This window comes from Gossypium raimondii, chromosome 1 (genome assembly GCF_025698545.1).
Source record: "Gossypium raimondii isolate GPD5lz chromosome 1, ASM2569854v1, whole genome shotgun sequence".
NCBI classification, from domain to species: domain Eukaryota; kingdom Viridiplantae; phylum Streptophyta; class Magnoliopsida; order Malvales; family Malvaceae; genus Gossypium; species Gossypium raimondii.
The window spans coordinates 49,932,577-49,950,023 of record NC_068565.1 but is presented as its reverse complement, the minus strand read 5'-3'; the positions used below and the strand labels follow the sequence as shown (position 1 = coordinate 49,950,023).

The 17,447-nt window shown below is 29.7% G+C and overlaps 3 protein-coding genes across 3 annotated transcripts in view; 2 read left to right on the top strand and 1 right to left on the bottom strand.

Moving 5' to 3' along the window:
• LOC105786339 (F-box/kelch-repeat protein At1g57790) overlaps positions 1-17,447 on the top strand; it is an 83,304-nt gene that overhangs the window by 43,185 nt on the left and 22,672 nt on the right. The gene's annotated exons all lie outside the window — the stretch shown is intronic.
• On the bottom strand, positions 3,556-5,435 carry LOC105786342 (uncharacterized protein At2g29880-like). Its single transcript, XM_012612720.2, has 2 exons — positions 4,362-5,435; positions 3,556-4,286 (listed from the first exon to the last, which is right to left on the bottom strand). The coding sequence occupies exons 1-2, from the start codon at positions 4,770-4,772 to the stop codon at positions 4,185-4,187; spliced, it is 513 nt and encodes a 170-aa protein (XP_012468174.2). The 5' UTR covers positions 4,773-5,435; the 3' UTR covers positions 3,556-4,184.
• On the top strand, positions 12,065-16,384 carry LOC105786341 (uncharacterized). Its single transcript, XM_012612718.2, has 12 exons — positions 12,065-12,504; positions 12,778-12,842; positions 12,970-13,042; positions 13,195-13,213; positions 13,576-13,695; positions 13,922-13,991; positions 14,556-14,599; positions 14,673-14,714; positions 14,904-14,963; positions 15,113-15,180; positions 15,926-15,983; positions 16,076-16,384. The coding sequence occupies exons 1-12, from the start codon at positions 12,182-12,184 to the stop codon at positions 16,163-16,165; spliced, it is 1,032 nt and encodes a 343-aa protein (XP_012468172.1). The 5' UTR covers positions 12,065-12,181; the 3' UTR covers positions 16,166-16,384.

Below are 17,447 nucleotides of genomic sequence, written 5' to 3'. Positions count from 1 at the left end.
TTCATAAATATTTCGAAAAAAATAAATTTTTTAAGAACTTTTAAAATATTTTTACTATTTTAAATTTAAACTATTTATTCTTATATAATTATAATTAAAATTAATTATATTAAATAAAAAATAGAATTCAGTTTGATTTCAGGCAGTTTTTAAATTTGCATTTTACAAATCATCCAAACACCTTAATTCGGGTCACTTTTTAGTTTTTTTGGTTTTTTTTTTTGCTTAGCCCTAACTCATATAACAAAAAAATCGACGTTGTAAAAAACCCAAATTTAACAAAATATTTTTAACAATCTTAACAATTGGACTTGAATTTTGAAATCTAAACAGCAAAAGAACTAAATTCTTAAAATTAAAAATAGGACTAAATTCTAAATGTATAAAGAGTGCAAGAAGTTATGGTGGATTTTAATCAGGAACGAAAATGATGACTCCACGCTTCAATTAAGTGTACACCTTTCAAATAATAGGTTAACCTTTTGTTTTCCTCTGGTTTTTGGTGTAGTTACAGTAATCAGTGTAAATGAACTACTCATAGTCTCTCCCAACCATAAATAAGAAGATAATGTGCTTCAGTGCATTCGAACTCACATCATCGTACATTAAAAAAAATATCCATACCAATCGAGTTAAGACTCAATCCACATCTTATTTTATTTTTCAAATGCCCCTATCTATGAAATGTATATAACCTATAATCCTATATAACCCAAGTTATTTTTAGCATAGATGAACACTAAGTCGAGACTTGAAGTTTTGTTTGATATTAATTTAAATTTGAGTAAATAAAAATTTTAGAACAGTTATAGAGATTTTATTTAAATATTATATTTTTTGTATTTATCTAGTTGATGATTTTTGAAAGTAATTTTCAAAATTGGGGATGGCAAACAAAAATTTGAATCTGACAAGTTTCAACCTGACTCGATTTATTAGGATCATATTTTTTTTTTAGAAAATTGGGTTCAAAATGTGTGGTGTGAAATTAAAAAAAAATAGTTAGGTCAAGTTTGAGACAAATTCATTTCATCTCAACATATTTATAAAAATAATCATAATATATATATATTAAAATTTTATTTTTAATAAATAAATATATAAAAATGTTAAGTTTTAAGTGTAACCTAAAAATTAATAATATTTTTGCTTCAAAATAAAAAAATAAAACACGGAGGAACTAGGACCGCAAATGTTGCAACATCCATCGAAGAAGCTGCTACCTGTGATGTAGGAGGATAGATAGGTAATTCTTACTTGTTCAATTTTCTGCTTTCTTAAAAGAAAAAAGTAATCTTATTTACTTTAAAATAAAACAATTAAATTATATTCAGGTCGGGTCTAATTTAAATCGGAATTAAGTCCTTTATTAAAATTCAAATTTAAATTAAAATTATATTTAAATCGGATCGGATTAAAATCGAAATCAAATCTTTTATTAAAATTCGAATTTGATTTCAAACTAGATTTTTTCTTAAGAGTTAAGATCTCCTATTATAGTTGGATTGTAGTAAAGTCATACTGTTCCACCCCACCATAATTTGAAATTTAATGTCTTAAACGAGCAAATCGAAGACCAACTATGAACAATTCGTTTATATACGATATCTAAAATGAAGTACTTCAAAATTATGTTAAAGTTGTTTGTCACCTTAATTAAGAGATAGGTAAAAGACCCATGTTGGCCTGATAAATAGGGTGCTCATCGTCCTCGATGAAGTTTAAGTTTGAGTCACCCTAGTCACATTACTGTTAAGGCTTTATCCTTTTCTTATAATTCAAAAAAAAAATAGAGATAAAAGACACCTACTTTATTGACAACATTTTCACTTGATGTACTAGCATCAAATTTATACTTAGTTTTGGCTTGTTTTCAGGTGAAATCAATATGTTTAATATTGTTTTTAGTATTTTAAATAGGGTAAGCGAAATTTGATTCAATTTAAATTTTTTTTTCAAATTTTGAATTAAATAGAATCGAGTTATTTGGTTTTTTCGAATAAACTTGACTAAGTAATTCGAGTTTGAGTCGAGTTAAATTTTACAATTCAATAGTTCAAATAAAAGATTGGTATAAATACACCTTTGGTCCATGTCAATTTTGAAAATGAGCAAATTGGTCTTTCTCTCAACAAAATTACAAAAAAAATCAAAATGTTTATAAAAATCCGAAAATGTATATTTTTAAAAAATTACAGAAATTTAAAAATATTAAAATTCTAAAGAATATATAAAAATTTTAAAAATCTAAAATAATAATTTTGAGACTTTAATAAGTAAATTATCAATTAAAACTGAAGTATCTTTTTTCCCTCTTATTTTGTTTTGAAAGAGATTTAAAAATATATAGTTTCAAATTTAGGTGCTCGATATATAATTAGTTATATTATAACAAGATTTTGATTTGACATGTTTAATTTGTTTTAATTTAACTCAAACAATTTCATTTGATTCAACTCAACTCAAATTTCTATTTACTCAACTCGATTCAAACTTTTTAAATCAAGCTAGGATGATAAAATGAGACTCGTCAACTCAATTCACTCGATTTGATCTATCATTTACCCTTATTTTAGATTTGAATTAGATAGAATACTGTTATTTGTTTAATTCTAGTTAATTTTGCATATTTCTAGTTAATTCTACTTTAACCATCATTTGTAATTTTTACTCTGTAGTTCCATTAAATCGGAATTGTAATTAGTAACATTTAAGGGCACGTTTGGTTCGATAATAGAATAGAGGTGTAATGAAATAGAGACGTAATAGGTAATCCATTTGTTTGGTTGAACGGAATGGAATAGAACTGTAATAGTATTCTTGTGTTTGGTTGAATGGAATGATGTTGTAATAGTATAAGGGAAAAAACTAAAATGACTAGAATACCCTTAGCATAAATTTTTTTAGGTAAATGATTATTGTTATTGTTATTAATAAGATTATTAATATGAATAATAAATAATTTAATCATATTTTAACATAATTATTATTAAATATAATTTGATAAAATATATAATTTAATAAAATTCTTAATAATAAATATTCTTATATGAATTTACTAAAATCATAATATATAATACTATAAAATATAATTTAAATTAATTATTATTAAATATAATTTAATTAAAATATATAATTTAATAAAATTCTTAATAATAAATATTCTTATATGAATTTACTAAAATCATAATATATAATACTATAAAATATAATTTAAAATAATAATTATTAGATATAATTTAATTAAAATATATAATTTAATAAAATTCTTAATAATAAATATTCTTATATGAATTTACTAAAATCATAATATATAATACTATAAAATATAATTTAAAATAATTATTATTAAATATAATTTAATTAAAATATATAATTTAATAAAATTCTTAATAATAAATATTCTTATATGAATTTACTAAAATCATAATATATAATACTATAAAATATAATTTAAAATAATTATTATTAAATAACTTGAGAATTATATTTTGCATAAACATAATTTTCATATATTAACAAAAGGTTAGATGAAAATGAAATTTTACATCATAATCCATATGTTATACAGTTTTACAACATCAAAAAGTTTGAACATTGTAGTGACATACCATCCCAAATATTACAAACAGAAAAAGTTACGAAAATATCATCAACAGAACCATGGTTTCTAATGGTCAGCAAGAAATCTTCTGACCCATTCCAACCGCACATCAGAAGGCAAACTAAAGAAAAACGAGCATTTGAGTTGGATGATCTGAAATTTTACTCAAAGCTCGATACCGCTCATCCACAGTTAAACCTTCTATTTCACATAAGGTTGGATATAAATTTGTAGCTTTTTCTTAGATGATTTGGAATTCTTCTGACTTCTGTTGAACTACCACATCAGAGGCAATACTCCTACTGATTTGTTCGCCAATGGACCGCATGTTTTCCGCCAATAAAGTGGCAGCCTCATGAAATGAAGAAGAAAGATTATCACTTGCATCAGAATTCTTCTTTTTCCTCTTTGAAGATGAGGAACCCCTTTGGTTTCTATCTGGTTGCGGCTCCATAGCAGAAACATCTATGTCATCCAAAGAGACATCAGCTTCGCAGTCATAGAATTCGTTTCTTTCTTCCTTAATATTTGTAGTAGGTACATCCTGAACATTTATTTCTTCAATAACATCCGCGGTTGTTTAAGCATCTTTACCAGTCGCTCGATCTCGTGCGTAGATGGCAGTAAGTTGGTCGTAGTAACGGAAACTATGATGTCTAAATTGACCGGCTTCTTTATGACTCTATAAAAATGAGGAAATCATATTAGTTATAAGTTTGGTAAAAATAAGATAATAAATACTTGAAATAATTCTTACATTTAAATAAGAGTTCCAAACCGCATCTTCAGCAACAACGAGCTGCCTATGCTCGTCCCAACCAAAACCGCTATTGTTTTGGCCATTAAGCATGTCATACACAATTGACCAATCCCTTTTTAGTAACCTAATCCTCGATTCAATATTAGATTTAGCCTTCAACATTGTATTGGGTAAAGCATTTTCTAACATTTTTTCCAACTCGTTTAAATAACCGGCTTTGAACCCCGTATCAGCATTAAAGGTTCCAACATTGTGCAAGTCCACTATGCAGGAAACCAATGATGCATCTTCTTCTGGAACCCATTTCCTTTTGGTTCCCCGAGAAGCTTGGGAAGAAACATTTGATTCTGAAACACCTGACATAATTATCTTAAGAAAAAAACAAATTAAAATTAAGTTTAATATCATGAATCAAAAGGTGAACACTTTATAAAATTAAAATTAAGTTAAATATCATGAATTAAAAGCTCAACACTATATAAAATTATAACACATGATGAATGAAAAGAAATTAAATTATAATTCAACAAGTTTAGTACAATACAAAAAACAATTCAAACACCACCAAAGTTTCACAAACTAGATACATAAAATAACATAAACAAATTAACTCAAACTCATTTTGTCCCTAAACCTAACTAATTTCTAGATGCTTGCCATTCATCGAACATTTGGTTTGCTAGTTCCATCCTCCAAGTAGCCCATGCATCCGATGGATGAATATTTACGATATTCGGTTCATCGTCATCTACCACATTACTAGGTAATCCTTCTCCCACCTCCGCTTCAATAGGATCAATACTCATATGGGTTCGAATAAAATTATGGAGCAAACAACATGCAATAATAACTCTATTGTGCACCCTTACAGGATAGAATGATGGACTCCTAAGTATTCCCCATCTAAGTTTTAATAACCCAAAGCATCTTTCAATATCATTACGTGCTGAGGCATGTTTCATATTAAAAAATTCTTGCGAAGTACTTGGCTGATAACCCTGACGCCACTCATTCAAATGATATCGTTGTCCTCTAAAAGGTGTAAGAAATCCCTCACAATTTGTGTATCCAGCATCAACTAGATAATAACAACCTATAGAAAAAACTTTTTTTTAAATGATTAATTCCCGAAAAAAATTTGATCTTAATGAATAATTCAAAGTCCTATAACTATCCACTTTACCATGAGGAACTTTTAGTCCATGTCTTCTACTAATGGCATATCGAAGAACTCGTCCATCAGCAACAGAACCTTCCCAACTAGGAAGAACATAAACAAATTGCATATCAGGTGTACAAACACCTAGCATATTTGTTGATATGTCACCTTTTCGCGTTCGATATCTAAGTTTATCAACTGTTGGAACCCTAATCTTGATGTGGGTTCCATCAAGAGAGCCTAAGCAATTCTATATCACATGATATAAAACCTTGAGTTAGGATACTAAATTTAAATCTAAATAAACTAAATTATGTACAAGCTATATATAAAACTCAGTCCAATACCTTAAACCATTACCACCTTGTGTCAGAAGAATTAGCTGTAATTGGCTCTGCCTTTTTAAATAACACATCTTGTAAGCGTATGACAACATTTAAAACACTATGAAATGATCTGCTAACAGTTTCCCCGGACCTATTAAAGTGATGCTTGATAACTCGATTTTTTAGGTGATGGGAAATGATATGTAAAAACATTGACACTTGCTCATCAACAAACATGTTTCTTGACGACTTCAACCCCCCCTAGCGTTTGTAACATCTCACATAGTTTAAAAAGGCAATTCTATTAATCCTAACTTGTTCAATACAGGTCTCGTCACTAGCATATACAACCTTTTCACATAATTCCGTTTTGCATAAAAATCTAAAATATAGGACCTAATCCTTGGTCTCTAAGTATGTAGGCCACGGCTGGCACCCAATGTAAGTAAGAACCAACTCGCAATTCTACAGATTTGCAACCATATTGTCAATGCAATACCAATTCTTTTACGCCTCACACTTTGTGCAATTAAAGGCAGACGAGTCATTACTGCAAGATATTAAAATTAGAACACACTATCAAAGAATTGAAGTTGCAATAACACACTATCAAAGAAAAATAAACAATACAAATTTAGAATCTTTACGAAGCAAAAAATAGAACTTAAAATTATCTTTGCAACTTTAAATTCATTTCTTTATCAATCACCCAAAATTAAAGAAAGAAAATATATTTAAATATATTTTGCATAAATTTGTGAGGTGAACACAATACAAATAGTCTATAGCAATTTGCATAAATTCTTCGTCTTCAAAATTAAAATTTGTAGGTATATGTATAATTGAGCTAAAATTAATTGTTGGTATATGTATAATTGAGCTAAAATTAAAATTTCATTTTAATAAATTGAATTAAAAATAAATTTATATTTATACAATTGCGAAAAAAAAACTATGTCATAATCACATTCTACATCAAATTAAAATTTAATGTAATTTTAGATTTATTTCAAATTTTGTTGTTTCCATATTTATTATTAATATTCATTACAGTTAATTAAATTTTGTAGGTATATGTATAATTCAGAACAAATTAATTGTTGGTATATGTAAAATTTGTAGGTATATGTAAAAATAAATTTATATTTATACAATTGCAGAAAAAAAATATAATTTTGAAATCACATTCTACATCAAATTAAAATTTAATGTAATTTTAGATTTATTTCAAATTTTGTTGTTTCCATATTTATTATTAATATTTATTATAGTTAATTAAAACAATATTTTGTTAATTAAAATGAAGACTTTGTAATTATTAAATGGTATTTAATAATTAAATATATAATTTAATTTTTTCATTTTAATAAATTGGAATATTAAAATAACAAAATTAAAAATTAAAAATATATAATTTAATTATTTTAATTAAATATATAATTTAATTAGTTTTATGAATTTAAATATTTTATTTTAACCGATGTTGCATTATTTAAAAATTGGATAATTAAAATAAAAATATCCAAACTGTACTTGAATTACAAAAATAAACAAATGCATTATTTAGTAAATTGAAAACAAATGCATAAAACCAATCCATACCAATTAAATTAAATCTTGAATAATAATTGAAAATAATAGTTAAAATAAAAAATAATAAAAATATATTGTTTTGCACTAACCATTACAATAGTCACTCAAAACTGATTTGCTAATTATTACAACCACCTAAACAAATAATCGAACAAGATATGAAACAAACAAGCTAGTCAAAACAGTTGTTGCGCATTTTCTCAGTAAAAATCAGCTCTTAAAATTGATCAATCCCAATTAATCATCTGCTAACAGTTTCACTTTCATGCTTATCAAACAGTTTACTACTGTTTACTAATGTAGATATATAGCAACATGACATAACCTCAATTAAAATAGTATCCTAACTTGTTTGAGAAATTCAATTATCCTTAAAAAACAACACACTATAAAAAAACAGTATGACTTTCATGCTTATCAAACTAGCTCAAGGAACTCATTTAAAAGAAAATAGTGCAGAGGCAGAGAGTAGATAACATTCGGAAACATCTACGAAACTCTTTACACATGAACCTCTACGAAACTCCTTACACAGGTAGAAGCAAAGGTAGCCTTACAACAGTTTTTTTTTCTTAAAATAAGGTAACTTAAAATTTGTATTCCACCAGGGGCATACACTGATCTTTCTTATTCCTTAAATGGTATACCAGGCCATAAGTTGATGACTTTAATTCAACTATGTTGCTCCAAGTCTTAATTTTTCTTGATGTACCCATGTTGGACAGATATCCAAACAAAGGTATGGGTGTATGACCATCCAAAGGCACTCCAAATAAATTGGAAAACTTTAAAGAAGTAAAACATACCAATGTCGAATACACACTTATATCTAACACTCACATTAGTCCGAGTAACATAGATAACTTTTTCCTTTGACTTCCCTTTTTTACTTTGTTTCTTCTTTTTTATATCCAAATGTCTTAATCTCTGTCCAGCAAACTCTCTATTGCTTCCGTGTTGTAGGTATTCACATGATACATGCAATTAAGAACAAACTAAGAGCCCTCTTAAAGCTTCACCATCGCACACTAAAATATGATAAGGTTATACAAGTTGCTTTGGAAAATTCCAATTCATGGCTTTTTAAATATATTGGTATGCAGTTAAATAACTGAAAACTAATCCCAATCACAAAATGCATTCCACTTTATACTTCAGAATCACGTTCTAAATTTCACTTTATCGCCTAAATTCAGGGCATTTCAAGTGCTTCAATAGATGTATTTAGGATAGTTGCAACAAAGTTAACACAAAATATACCACTGATTATGCCACTTCAAATGCTTCAACTGTAATCAGCATAGTTGTAGCAAAGTTAACACAAAATAACCTGAGCATCCTTAATCATGCTAAATTAGAAGCAGAACCACTGATTATGCCATTACGTAACAGCAATCAGGAGCAAAACATAACAAGCAACCCATAAAACTTTTACTTTATCACAGACAAGCAATCTATAAAATGGATTTCATCACATACTATTAGCTTAAGAGATGTAAGCAGAACATAACACACAACCCATAAAACCATTTAGCTTAAGGATTGAACAATTTTTTCAATCGAACATGGAAAACTAACCTGTAAAATAAATCGGGGAAGAGTGCGAGCTGCTAAAATACCTCTGGAAAGAAAAGGGAAATCGATTTTAAGGAAACAGTGAAAATACCTCTAGAAATCAGTTTTTCATTCTTGATAAAATGAAGAAAATAAAAGAAATGAACGACAAGAACCGAAGGAAGGGAAAAGAAATTACCTCTGCAAGGAAACATGGGAGAATCGGAAGCTTGATGATGAGGGCAGAAAATGGAATAGGAAAGATGAAAAGAGGGCAGAATACCTAATCGGCGCTGAGGGGGCGTAATGCCTATTACGGGCAATGAGGGTAATAGGCCAGTAACCGATTCGAGCTGTAATCCTTTTACAGCGAACCAAACACCCGTTTGGTTGTGGGCCCGCTGCATAGGGGAACACGCATGCATTCCCCCCAACCAAACGCCCTCTAAGTTTTCTTTACCTTCATTCTCAATTTTTGTCCGACAGGTCAAGTCTACGAAGGATTTAAGGGTCTTTTTGGATGAGCGGTACGTTTATTTGCTGTTAATATACGATGGCAGTGAGATTAAACATTGTAGCTATATTGTAGCGTAAAACAAAAAAAAAAGAAAAAAAAAACTAAACGCACTACACTGAAGGTAAACGCACATTCAACGAAACCTTAAATTTGGGTTTTCAACATCTACATTTAATTAAGCATTTTTAAACCTTGATCTTTTTATAATTTGTAATTTATAATATTGATTTCCATTGTTGGATGTTTTATTTGTGTTATCCATGTGTAACTAATTTGTTATGTGATTAGTGATGAATATTGGTGATGATAAGATTAAGTAATGAATTTGGTGTGAGGGGTTGTGTTGTTACTTGATTAGATTGGTTAATTTAATGCATGTTTATGATTGATATTATTCTAATTAGTCATTCCAATCTAGTTCGTTAAGTACTTTTCAAGTGAGAGCTACAATCTAGTGGCGAATTCTAAATCTAGAAGTGAGTAAAGAGACCGAGAGGGATTAAGATTAGTGGCAATAGATTTAGGATCAACAAGTTTAAAATGTAATCATTAATTCGTCAATTGAACTCACTAATCACTAAGAAGGTATTGTATGAAACTGTGATTCCATGTCATTCCTATCCCTTTCAATTAGGAGCATTACAAATCAGATTTTTCCTCCTGATTTTAAACATTTTTAGTTGGTTTTGAATTTTTCAGGAGAGAAAATCTGATTTGTCATGCTCCTATTTGAAAGTGATAGGAATGACATGAAATCACAGTTTCATACAATCCTTTCTCCCAATCACTTGCTTTTTATACTTTTGAAAAGGTTAAAATTGAGGTTTCTAGTTTAATTAATCATTAATTACCGGTTGTATAATACGAGTCTATATGTATGAATCGGACTTTGTTAATGTGTTTACTACTTAAAATGATATATAGCTTTGTATGTATTTTGACACTCAAGCATAGAGCTCAGGGGCGAAGGAAGAAAATTCTTTTAGGGGGCCGAAATTTAATTTAATTTTTGTGATAGTAAAATGTAATTTCTCCATTTGAATAGCTTATATCTTTATAATTTTTAAAGAATTAAATCCATTTTATTATCATTTTAGGGGGTCAAAATGTAATTTTACTTTTATTAATTTAAGATTTTAAAATTTTAAATGACCTAAATAGAAAATTTTTCATTTTAAAGAAATCGGGGCCCTACCAGCCCCCTATTATTGAATAGTTGAATAAACAATCCAACTGGTTGAATTGAAAATTGATATTAGTTTCCCAAAAATTTCAATTCATAGTAATAAAAATAAATAGTATTATAAAATTTAATTGGACTAAATTAGAGGTGTTAATGGGCCAGGTCGGGCTCAACTAAAAATTTAGGCCCAATTGCTAAGCCCAACCTGAAAAATTGGCCTAAAATTTTGCCCGAGCCCTACCCGGATAAAAATGCTAAAACCCGGCCCACTACCAGTATTAATTTGTTATATTATTTTATATAATTTTTAAATATATATAATACATCAAAATACTAAAACTTCAAAATAAATATTTCCCAACAAATTGAAAATAAATTTTAAAAATATGTATACTTAAATAACACTAAGATAGATGCAACTTAACAAGCAAATGCCTCTAAAATAATAATAAAATTAACAAACGTCTTTAAAATAATAACAAAACTAACAATAAAACAGTAATTATACAATATCCAAACAATAACAATATAATAATAAAATGGTAGCAAAATAAGGAGAAAACAACAAGAAAATAGCATTATAAAACAAACAAAAAATAGAGTAGATTTTTTGTCCTTTAGTTAATTTGGGTCGAGCTAGGGCAAAAATGCCTTACTAGAGGCCCGACCCGTTTTTTAAATGGGCATTATTTTTTTGTATATGCCCATTTTTCGAGTCTATATTTTTGTCCAAACTCTCCCACATTTCGGGCGAGCCTTCAGACCAGGCCAGGTGGCCTGACTCATGAACATGTTTAGGCTAAATTCTTTTTAATAAAACTTTAAGAATGGTTAAATTTAATTTAGCCATAATAATAAATTTAACACTGAACATTTTTATTTTTCGTCAATTTGGTTCTTATATTTTTGAGTAAAATTTGATAACTAAGCTTTTAAAAAGAGTAATCGCTTTTCTTTAACGAAAATGCTGACTAACATATTAAATTTTTTAATAATATTGACGTGACAATCCACATGTACTACATGCCGATATGACATTATTTGTTTTATGTATCATGTTAATAAATAATTTAAAACTTGTTTAAAAATTCAAATTTCAAATAAAAAATTAACATAAAGTAGATGCAAATTACCACGTGGATTAACATATTTAAAATTTTAATTAGTATTTCGGTTAAAAAAATCAAATCAATTTTTTTCGGAATGTTAGATGATCAAATTAAACTTTTTTTTAAAAGTCAAGGATGAAATTAAAAAAAATAAACTTTAAAGACTAAATCTATTATTATCTCTTAAATTTAGTACAATCAATGTCGCGTCCTTGTTGCCTTACCCGTCACAGTCTATGTCTTGTCACAACTGAAAACAAGGACAACAATGGATCCCCCGTTTTCCTGGTTTCACAACAACCACTCCCCAAAGAAAACACAAGCTTTCATTCTCTCACACAAATCTCTCATCAAGCAAAAACCTTAGGGAGTAAACATGGCGGTGGCGGGAATCCTTAACATCCCCAAACTCCCACTTTTCTCGTCGCTTCCTTTGCGTAAACAATCAAGGCAACTTTCCATTTCCATTAAAGCCTCAAATTCCCAAACCAGTACCAAAGAAGAAGAAAACCCAAGCTTTTCCTCTTCTTCTTCTTCTTCTTCTACTACTACTACTACAGCTACAACTTTTGCTCCTCCTCCCAACTTCAAGCCGCCAGAGCCAAAGCGATTTGCAATTAGACCCGACAAGACTTGGGATATTGTTGGGGCATCTCTTGCTTTGTTCTTTCGGTTGGGAACTGGTGTTTTTGTTTCTGGGTATGTATGATCCCTTCTTTTGTTTAGTTTAGTTTCTAAGTGTGATTCTTAAGGGTTGAAAAGAGATGGGATGATGACTTTAGTTATGTGGAAACAGGGATTAGTTTAAAATACTTCTAAATAGCAGCTTTTAGATATTATGAATAAGTAAAATTAATGATTATCAAGTTGAATTACTTGGAAATTTTGTTAATGATAATCAATTATTATGGGCATAGGCTGTAATTGTGCCACTTCATTTGATGAAATTTGTATCTTCTTGTACTGTGGCAGCTATTCAGCATCTTTAGTTTCTGAGAAGGAGATTCCACCAGGCCAATATTCTTTAGAACTAGGAGGTATGGGGTTCAATTCTTTCGTTTCGTTTCCTTCCTTCTCTGTGACATTTTGTCAAACACCTGGTGCAAGTTAAATAGTTCTCAAATCGAATGGCTAAATGTTGATAATCATAGCTATATTTAACAGGCTCGAAGGTGAAAGAGACATCGAAGATAGGCCCTCGTCCGGAGAAGCCTATCGAGATATATGAGTTTGAAGGGTAACTTACCCTTCATCATTTTTCAATCTGGATAGCTTTTTTACCCTTTATTCTTGAATTTAGTTTTTCACGTTTCATCTGATGAAGATTGACTCTTATGTGTTTCTTTTTTCCATAAAATAACGGATAATGCGGACTGCCTGCAACTTCAGTTGTCCATTTTGTCGAAAGGTAGTATATAATCGACATCTATTAATTCTTCTTTTCACTTCTATCGCATTGAATAGTCGGGTTCACTTCTTACACCACCTAGACGTGTCCATTTAACATGACCGGAGGATTACAGGCATTAACATTTAGTTATTGATGCATAGCATCATCCTTCTAATTAGTGATAGGATAGCTATACTCCCCGAAATACGACCTTTTTCTCCTTTTTTTTCCGTAATGAAGCATTAGTTCAAACTAGGGTCACTAAGCTTCATGTATGAGGTTCATAATAAAACTTTGGTTTTTTCCTCTGAACATATTACCGAAATCATAATCCGTGATATTCTTTGTGTTTTAGACCGACAAATTTTATTAATACGCAGGTTAGGGAAATTGTTGCAGTTTTGGACATTGATGTTCTGTTTTATCCTTGCCCCAAAAATGGTCCGAATTTTCGTCCCAAAGTTGCTCAGATGGGTGGAAAGCAGCAGTTCCCTTACATGGTTAGATATCTTTCCTCTGCTCCACTTCTTCTCACTTCATTAATCCTTGGTTAAATTACAAAACGAGCCCCTGAATTTCACCATTTTCTAAGCAAGTCCTTGTGCTTTTATTGTACTCAAATGAACTCTTGGCTAAATTACTTGTATTTAAAAAGCCATTGAATTGGTACTGAAAAGAGTGATATAAAGTGGGAGTTCAGCTTTAATATTTGTTTTTGGGTTTCAGGTGGATCCGAATACAGGAGTTGCTATGTATGAATCAGATGACATAATAAAGTATCTGGTCGAAAAATATGGTACGTGTAGTTAGATCTACGTACTACAGTTATGTTTCTTCTATTTCTTGGTTAATGTAAGGATCATAGCTGTGGATATATCTAGACTCGATGCATATACGTAGTCTTCCGTTTCTGTACTAATGTAGTTGCTTTCTGTTTTTCAATTGGCATTTTAGAATATTCTAGAAAATGAGTTTCCTTACTTCTTCTAAGGTTAACAGGTATCCGTGTAACATGTCTTGATTCTCATCTCTTCCAGGCTAATTTGTATATAAGATATCTCGAAATTATTGTTTTACATTTTAGTTTCTTAGCAACATTGTTACATCTACATACTACGGTTATGTTCCTTCTATTTCTTGGTAAACCTATGTATTAGATTTTCATAAATCTATGCGCAATACATACATGTATTCTTCTGATTTTATACTGATCGAGCTGTTTTTGTGTTTTTGATTACTACCTACTCTAGACTGATCTGTATAAAAGATACCTCGAAATTCTCAGCTTACGTTTTAGTTTCTTAGTAACTTAGTTCGCTATAGTCACTGACTGATCTCTGTGTGTTCTCTCGTGTTTTAGGTGATGGAAGTGTCCCTTTCATGCTATCACTCGGTCTATTGACGGTCAGTAACTGTTCTTATTATAATTTTTGTCGCTCTCAATGAAATCTTCATAATTCTTTTTTGTTGGTTGCAGACATTGACAGCAGGATTTGCAATGATAGGTCGGATGGGAAGGGTAAGACAGATCGTAAAATTCTTATTTTATTACATTTTGAAGATATAGGTGAAGAAACTCTTTTTTTATTATTTTCCGATTTCTTATGCGTCATCAACTTGCTTATTTGTCAAAGAAATTATGCTAAAATTACCACATAAGTTTGCTGCTTTTCGGCAGACACTGTAAATCTGAACTTGTTTTACGCAGGGAAATTCCTACACCCTATCAAAATTGCCTCCCAAGCCACTCGAGATATGGTCATACGAGGTATTAAACTATTAAAAAGAATCTTGATTTTTTCGCTGATATTTATGTTTAGTGATTCAGTTCCTTCTCTAAAATGCATGGCAACTACCATTTCTTTTTATTAGTTTAAATACGTAAACAAGTTCCTACTCTTTCTTTTTGCCGTTTAGGGTTCTCCATTCTGTAAGATTGTACGAGAAGTGCTGGTAGAATTAGAGTTACCGCACATTCAGCGCAGGTAAATTCCCAAGATGTCTCTCAACTCAATTTGGTCAATCTTCTTACAACCATCGTATTTTCTTGTATGTTAATGATCCATGAAACTCATCATGTTTGTTTACCTAAACTCTAATTTCAACAACAACGGCATCTTACCTGTCTGAGCTGCTTGCAAATGTTTACCTTGAGATTTTTCATACAAGTCTAGTAAGAACAGACAAGCCACTGTGGATAGGTTTTTCTTGTATCACAACTGTTTGATGGATAAATCATGATGATGATCATCATTTCCATTGTTCCCATGCGAATTTGATCGACATGCATGCCCTTTATTCATTTATGCATATGCATTAAATGAGTTGCACCAAGACATGGTACCAGACAATTTTTACTAATTCATCATTTTCTATGGAAACTCACCATGTTTGTTTACCTAAACTCTAATTTCAACAACAACGGTGTCTTACCTGTCTGAGCTGTTTGCTCTATCGATGCTTTTGTTATATATATATAAGGCCAAATGTTTACCTTAAGATGTTTCATACAAGTTTAGCAAGAACAGACAAGCCATTGTGAATAAGTTTTTCTTGCATCACAACTGTTTGATGGACAAATCATGATGATCATCATCATTTCCATCGTTCCCGTGCGGATTTGATCGACACGCATGCCCTTTATTCATTTATGCATATACATTAAAATGGTTGCACCAAGACATGGTACTAGACAATTTGGTACTAATTCATCATTTTCTCTTCAATCAGTTGTGCTCGAGGCAGCCCGAAACGGCAGATCCTCTATGAGAAAGCCGGACATTTTCAGGTATCTTTATGATTTTCTCAACAAGTTTCAACATCTATAAAGCTCATTTTTCATGATTTGGCAATGTGTGTATATATATATATGGTTGGCAGGTACCTTATTTGGAAGATCCAAATACTGGAGTTCAAATGTTTGAAAGTGCAGAAATAGTGGAGTATTTAAGAGCAACCTATGCTCAATAATCATCGGGTCTTTTGAATATGTTCTTTCAAGTTCGGTTCATTTATGGTCCTATATAACAGCATTTGCTTAGCCTTAATTCAAGTAAGGCCGGGCGGTGTCGGATTTTACTAGAGATCTTAGGTTGGAGTTATGTGACTCCCTTTGTATCAAATCAAAAGGAAAATGAAGTTAGTTAACTATATACCTATTTTATTATTAATACGAAAAGTGCTTCAATATATTTATTCTTTAGATCTTAATAACATCGGGTATTGATCAGTGACGTTAAAATTCGAGGATCAAATTAAATTTTTTTAAAATTTTGGAGAATTTAATGAGAATATTTTAAAATTTTTAAAAGGTTTAATGAAAATTTTCGAAAGTGTCAAAAGCTTTCGCCTCTGATTTCGACAAAATCCAATCGACAAAATTCAAAGACAAGTCAAATCGAATGCATTGAAAAACTTTTTTTTTTTATGTGTTAGAGAATTGAAAGAAGTGAAAATATTTTAACTTTTAACATGAAATGTCGTTTTCGAAATTTAAAAAGAAAAATAAAGTGAAAAATGGGACTCTGAATAAGACATTTAAGGTAGTCAAAAGAATATAAACCATTTTCCTAATGCCATCCACTTTAGCAGTCAACAATTTCCACATTGTTCAGATAAGAATTAAATGAAATTTAGAATATATATAGTAGTCATGTTGTTGTTTTTTTATTAAGAAAAAAGATTTTTTTTTATTTGGGTAAATTACACCCGGTTTTAGTTTTCCTCATTTAATTTCAACAAGTTACAAAATGGTCATTGAACTATTCGAAAGTTTTCATTTAAGTCATTAGACTATTAAAATTGTTGTTGTATGAATTTCTCTATTTGCACCATCTGGACCAATTGAAAGCTCTCCTATTTTTCTATAGTTCAATTTTTTTCATGAAACAACTTTGAACGACACTATCAATTGAACTTGAATGATCAAAACATAAACTTTTACGAACATTTTTTTTCTTTTTCAGAGTATTTTTTAACCGCTTTTTTTCACTAAATTCAAACATTTTAATATTGCATAACTATCTTTAAAAAAGCTACTCATTGATATTTTTTAATAAAATCTATCTATTTATAAATTAGGTTGTAGTCTTGTTGGTATTATTATTATTACAATAATTAAGAGAATATGAGTTCGAGTGCATTTCAACGCATTTTCTCTAAGCCTAATATTAAGGAAAGATTACGAGTAAAAATAGACATTTTATTAAAGGGTTAGTATTCATTGGCAGTATACTTTTTTTATTCCACAAGT

Coding starts and splice junctions, on each gene's coding strand:
- LOC105786342 (XM_012612720.2), bottom strand. CDS start 4,772: ATGATATTAAACTTAATTTTAATTTGTTTTTTTCTTAAGATAATTATG. Junction 4,287..4,361: donor TTTGGAACTCTTATTTAAAT/GTAAGAATTATT, acceptor TCATTTTTATAG/AGTCATAAAGAAGCCGGTCA.
- LOC105786341 (XM_012612718.2), top strand. CDS start 12,182: ATGGCGGTGGCGGGAATCCTTAACATCCCCAAACTCCCACTTTTCTCG. Junction 12,505..12,777: donor ACTGGTGTTTTTGTTTCTGG/GTATGTATGATC, acceptor GTACTGTGGCAG/CTATTCAGCATCTTTAGTTT. Junction 13,992..14,555: donor GTATCTGGTCGAAAAATATG/GTACGTGTAGTT, acceptor CTCGTGTTTTAG/GTGATGGAAGTGTCCCTTTC.